The sequence below is a fragment of the Prunus dulcis genome, chromosome 6, assembly GCF_902201215.1.
Source record: "Prunus dulcis chromosome 6, ALMONDv2, whole genome shotgun sequence".
NCBI classification, from domain to species: Eukaryota; Viridiplantae; Streptophyta; class Magnoliopsida; order Rosales; family Rosaceae; genus Prunus; species Prunus dulcis.
This window is the reverse complement of record NC_047655.1, coordinates 22,474,196-22,479,711: the sequence shown is the minus strand read 5'-3', so window position 1 is coordinate 22,479,711 and position 5,516 is coordinate 22,474,196. Positions and strand designations below refer to the sequence as shown.

Sequence of the window (5,516 nt, the reverse complement as noted above, 5' to 3'; positions counted from 1 at the left end):
CTAGTAAACCGGAAATCCGAGCCGAACTACATTGAATTAAACCGGAAAAAAACTGAGTTGACCAAAAAGTAAAAAACCGGTCAAAAACTGAACCGGATCGGTTTGGACCGGTTTCGGATCCGGTTCCATGTCTTCAAAAATCGAACCGGGCCGAACCGAATCGGTGAAACTAAAAAAATATATAATTTCAATATATATTTATATTTAATGCTATATTTTTAATTTCACTAAAAAAAACTTAATATTTATCCAAGTTCAATTGCAAAATATCTCTCTTTTCTCACTTTAATATTTATTTTTTATATGAAATTGAATAATTTGTTAATTTTCAAGTAAAAAAATAATATTTCAGTTGAGAATTGTATTACAAAACAATTTTAAAAAATAAATTTTATAATCCGGTTCAAACCGAACTGGAATCGGAACTGGACCGAAACCGGTTCAAACCGAACCGGATAGTTTTTGAATTTTTTAATTAAAATCGAACCGAATCAAACCGCATAAATAGTACCGGATCGATTCTAATTTGAGGCAAAAATCGGTCCAAACCGAACCGTGCCCACCCCTACTATATTGTATAACAACTAATTAATGTAAAATTTGTAAATAATAATAACGGGTCAACTATCTAAATTGTATTAGTGGGAAAATTAATATAGTCGTACACTACCCTTTTTTCGATTACAAACACTACGCTCGACTTACAAATTTTTGTTTTTTGCAATTGTATTTTTATTCTGAACATGTTTGATGTCTTTTTTTTAATCACGTGCACTACGCATGACTTGCAAATCTTTTTTTTTTCTTGACATTTAATGTCAGATAAAATAATTTGATTATTATGAGTCAATTACAAACAGTAGGAAATTTTATTTTATTTTTTATGATATTATTGATTGTTCTACAAAGGCTCGAAGTAATTAGACCCACGCAGAGTGCAATATAAAATATATTGGAATAGAATAATATATAGTTATGGATAGCAGGGTCGGGTTGGGGACAACATTAAATTCACACACGTGTTGAACAGGTTGGCCGAGGCGGATGCCGAGCCGCCTGGGCTGCCGATGCCGGCGCCACCACTTGATTAATGTTACTTGATTTGATTTCTAATTTTGATTAATCATCAAAGCTATATTGATATTTTAGAACTGCCACTTTTTTCAAGTTGATTAAATTTGAAAACAATGGGCTATAGTAACACCATGGTCCATGAAAACAAACAAACAAATAAATAAATAAATAAAATAATTAATTTTTTGAATTAGTGGGGGGAGGTCTGGGTCCCCAACCCCAATATACCAACACAACCCATGCTCAAATCAAATCCGTCTTCCTTTGTATCTTTTCTAGCAACTTTGGTCTTGTTCTTCAATTACGAATTTACCACCTACACTAGACCTAGCTTAGGTGCATTTCAGTTTCATCATCTAACAATTGAGAAGAAACCAAGTCCCCACGTGAACACTGCAACCTTGTTCCGGAAAATTGTCATTGCCCAAAAACATATTTATGTAAACCAAACATTGAGTAACCTAATTTTCTTGCAGATGCTCTTGCTAATATGGGATATATTAAGCTTTACTCGGCTAATTTTATGGTTCTCTTTAACTTATCTTTGTTTGTAATTTAATTTTATATGGTCTTCATTAATGGGAGTGGGAGAGGCAGATGAAAGTCGAATCCTTGTTATGAGTGTAGGAAGGCTTGGCTACCCTTGATAATGAGAGTATGTTTGTGATATTTTTAGAAATGTTAAAAACGCTTTCAAATAATTAAAAGCGTTTTTGACATTGTTTGATAGTAAAATTTAAAAGTGTTCATGGATTATAACTAGATGCATATGCTTCTTCAATTTGTTTTCCAAAAAGCTGTTGAATAAAAATTTGGACATACTTCTAATAAAAGGATTCTCAAAGGGATCCTAAGAACTCCGATTATATGGATAAATCGAGTTGGAAATTTTTCCATCCAATCCCAACTCATACTTTTTCTATATATACGTGCTCAAAAGTCAGGTCAAGTCGACCCCATCCAAATTGCACCCCTGCATTCATATCATTATCATATATATGTAACTCATCTTCTAAAATGGAAATACCTAATGTTATTGTGGCCAGAAAAATATTACATTTCCCTTGTATATGTTATGGGCTTTCTGAGCCCTGGTAGACGTGTCGAAAACCCAAGTGAAAATGAAGGACAACGCAACAAGACATGAAAGAAAAGCGCAACTCCAGTTGGAGCCACTGTAACGGTTGAACCGCTTCCTTCTCCCCTTCACTTCTTGCTTTAGACTCGCTACTTCTCTGTCTCTGTCTCTGTCTCTCTCTCTGTCTCTCTCTCTGTGCACTCTGAAAATATTAGCCAAAATGATAAGTACGCCACATTCACTCTCATTCACATTTTCACCCAAGTCTTTATGCTATTTGCATCTCTCTCTTGCTTCACTTAATTTCATGGTTCTAAGTTTGCCCATTTGAGAAGACCACCACCTCAACAGATGGCTTGCATGAAGCTGGGAGCTAAGTCTGAAGCTTTTCATCGGGAAGGCCAAACTTGGTAAGGCCTTTATACTTTGATCAACAAACAAAATGGATGCAACTGATGAGCTAGAGATAGCCCACATGGTGTTTGTTAACTTACTTAATGAAATCGATTAAAAGCAATGTGATCTCAGTCTTTACTCTGTTGGTTTTAGTATTTCAGTAATGTAGAAGCAGCAAGAAAGCAGGGCCCTTTGTTTATATATATGTCTGATAAGTGATAGCTTAGCCCCATTGCTACAAAATGCTTAAATAACCATGATGTCCTGCCTAGGCTACAAGGTTGACAACAGAAATTAGCTAGGGGTTTGTGCTAAAGAGAATATGAGGTTTTCTGCAATCTTTTGATGTTATATTAGAAGATTTTAGCTTTTACTTATATGGATCCGATTTGTGTTTTTCTTTCAGGCTTTGCACAACTGGGCTTCCAAGCGATGTTATAATTCAAGTTGGGGAAATGTCTTTCCACCTCCACAAGGTGCATTTTTGTTTGATGTGTCTTGACAGTTGAAATACATTGTATTGTATGCATGTGTGCGTGTTTTCTGAGAATAGGGGCATCTTTGTTTTCAATTTAACCTCCACATGGTGCATTTTGTTTGAATCTTGAAATAGATTATATTGTTTGCATGTGTAAGTGTGTGCGGGCTGAGAATATATTGTTTTCAATTTCATATTTGCTTTCGATTTCGGAGTGCTCTATGTACACTTTTCCTAATTTGCTTATTGATTAAACTCTTATTGGCATTCAAGCTATGCTCTCATTTGCTTGTCCCCTTTTTCGTTATTGCTGTAGTTTCCCTTGCTTTCTAAAAGTGGACTATTAGAGAGGCTTATTGAAGAGTGTTCTGGTGAGGAAGGATCTGCTTGTTCCTTGCAACTTCATGGCATTCCCGGGGGCGCTAAAGCATTTGAGCTTGTGACCAAATTTTGCTATGGTGTTAAAATAGAACTGACTGCTTTGAATGTAGTCATCCTTAGATGTGCAGCAGAATACCTCCAAATGAGTGAAGATTATGAACAAGGAAATCTCATTGCACAAGCAGAGGTTTTTCTTTCTGAAGTCTTCAGCAATTGGAGAGACTCCATAGTAGCTCTCGAAACATGTGAAGAAGTTCAACGATATCCTGAAGATCTCCACATTGCTTCAAGATGCATTGATTCCTTGGCCATGAAAGCTTGTGCAGACCCAAAGTTATTCAGTTGGCCTATAGTAGGAGGAAATGACGACATGAAGAACCCAACAGCCACTGTCTTATGGAATGGAATAGTTTCTGATGACGCTAAGCCACAACCTCCCTCTGATGATTGGTGGTATGAAGATGCATCCTTACTTAGCTTATCTCTCTATAAACGATTGATTCAAGCGGTTGAATCGAAAGGAATGAGGCCTGAGAGTATTGCTGCTTCTCTCATATTCTATGCTAGACAGTATCTCCCCTTAATGAATAGGCAATCGAGCTTTAACGACACAAATTATGTAAACTCAGGCACAACCATTTCTAACATTTCTGAGGCAGACCAGAGGGCTCTACTTGAAGAAATTGTGGGGTTACTTCCTCATCAGAAAGGAGTCACATCCTCAAAGTTTCTGCTTAGGCTGCTACGAACTGCTATGATCTTACATGCAAGTCCATCATGTAGAGAAAATTTGGAGAAAAGGGTAGGTGCTCAGTTGGACCAAGCTGTGCTCGTAGATCTTCTCATACCAAATATGGGTTATTCAGTGGAGACTCTTTATGACATAGACTGCATTCAGAGGATTCTTGATCATTTCATCTCAATAAACCAGGCTTCACTTGCATCAACTTCCCCGTGCATAATTGAGGAGGGGCAATTGATGAGTGGCACTGATCCACTGACACCTATTACTACGGTAGCCAATCTGGTGGATGGATATCTTTCTGAGGTAGCGCCAGATGTCAATTTGAAGTTACCAAAATTTCAGGCACTTGCTGCTGTCATCCCTGAATATGCCAGGCCACTGGATGATGGCATATATCATGCAATTGATGTTTTCTTGAAGGTAAAGCAAACTTAAGTGCATGGCTTATGAACTTATTATATTCATGATATAATGATATTTAGTTTAACCTTTCTTAATGTGAATGGATTCTTTGTTGCTGAACTTTGACAGATACTTAGACTAGCATTCTGTCAATAGCATTGCACTCTAAAATTTTACAATTTTTTGGGTCCTAATATGCCCAATTTTAAACTAAGACACTACTAATAATGTGTTACTAAAACATGCATGCTAATAACATTGCATATTTCACAACTTTAGGCACATCCTTGGCTTACAGATTCTGAAAGGGAGCAACTCTGTCGACTCATGAACTGCCAGAAGCTCTCACTGGAAGCTAGCACCCATGCAGCTCAGAATGAGAGGTTACCTCTTCGAGTAATTGTTCAAGTCCTCTTCTTCGAACAGCTTCGACTCCGTACATCGATTTCTGGATGGTTTTTTGTTGACAATCTTGAGAACTCACAGAACCCCAGTGCAAACCTTGGCCTCCCTACCAAAAATGATGTCTCTGGTCAAGTGGAACCTGCCCATGACCGGGCCGTAGGTGTTGATCATCATGACATGAGGGAACGTGTTTTAGAGCTTCAAAAGGAGTGTTCAAACATGAAAATGGAGCTGCAGAAGCTGGTGAAGACCAAGAGAAGTTGGAGCATCCTTCCCAAAAGGCTAGGTTTTAGAAAAAAATGGGAGCCTTGTAGTCCAAAAGAATCAAAGCCCTCTGATAGGATGGCACCAGCACCAGCACCATGTTGCAATGGGCAACAAAATCATGAGAACAGCTAGTGAAGTGGCTCATTCAACTTCAAAGCCTCAAAATCTTTGTATTTAGGTTAAATTAATTCTTGGATTCACAGTTTCTAATTCTTTTGCATGTGTGTCAACTGGATTAAGTGATGTATTGTCTAGAAGATAGGCTTTAATTCAATTTATTTACACCTTGA

The 5,516-nt window shown here is 37.3% G+C and overlaps 1 protein-coding gene across 1 annotated transcript; it reads left to right on the top strand.

Moving 5' to 3' along the window:
* Window positions 1–2,196: 2,196 nt before the first annotated feature.
* LOC117632084 (BTB/POZ domain-containing protein At5g03250) lies at window positions 2,197–5,516 on the top strand. The gene is made up of 4 exons (XM_034365473.1): window positions 2,197–2,562; window positions 2,955–3,024; window positions 3,343–4,572; window positions 4,834–5,516. Exons 1-4 carry the CDS (start codon window positions 2,504–2,506, stop codon window positions 5,356–5,358), a joined length of 1,884 nt encoding a protein of 627 aa, XP_034221364.1. The 5' UTR covers window positions 2,197–2,503; the 3' UTR covers window positions 5,359–5,516.

Coding starts and splice junctions, on each gene's coding strand:
- LOC117632084 (XM_034365473.1), top strand. CDS start 2,504: ATGGCTTGCATGAAGCTGGGAGCTAAGTCTGAAGCTTTTCATCGGGAA. Junction 2,563..2,954: donor CATCGGGAAGGCCAAACTTG/GTAAGGCCTTTA, acceptor TTTTTCTTTCAG/GCTTTGCACAACTGGGCTTC. Junction 4,573..4,833: donor CAATTGATGTTTTCTTGAAG/GTAAAGCAAACT, acceptor TCACAACTTTAG/GCACATCCTTGGCTTACAGA.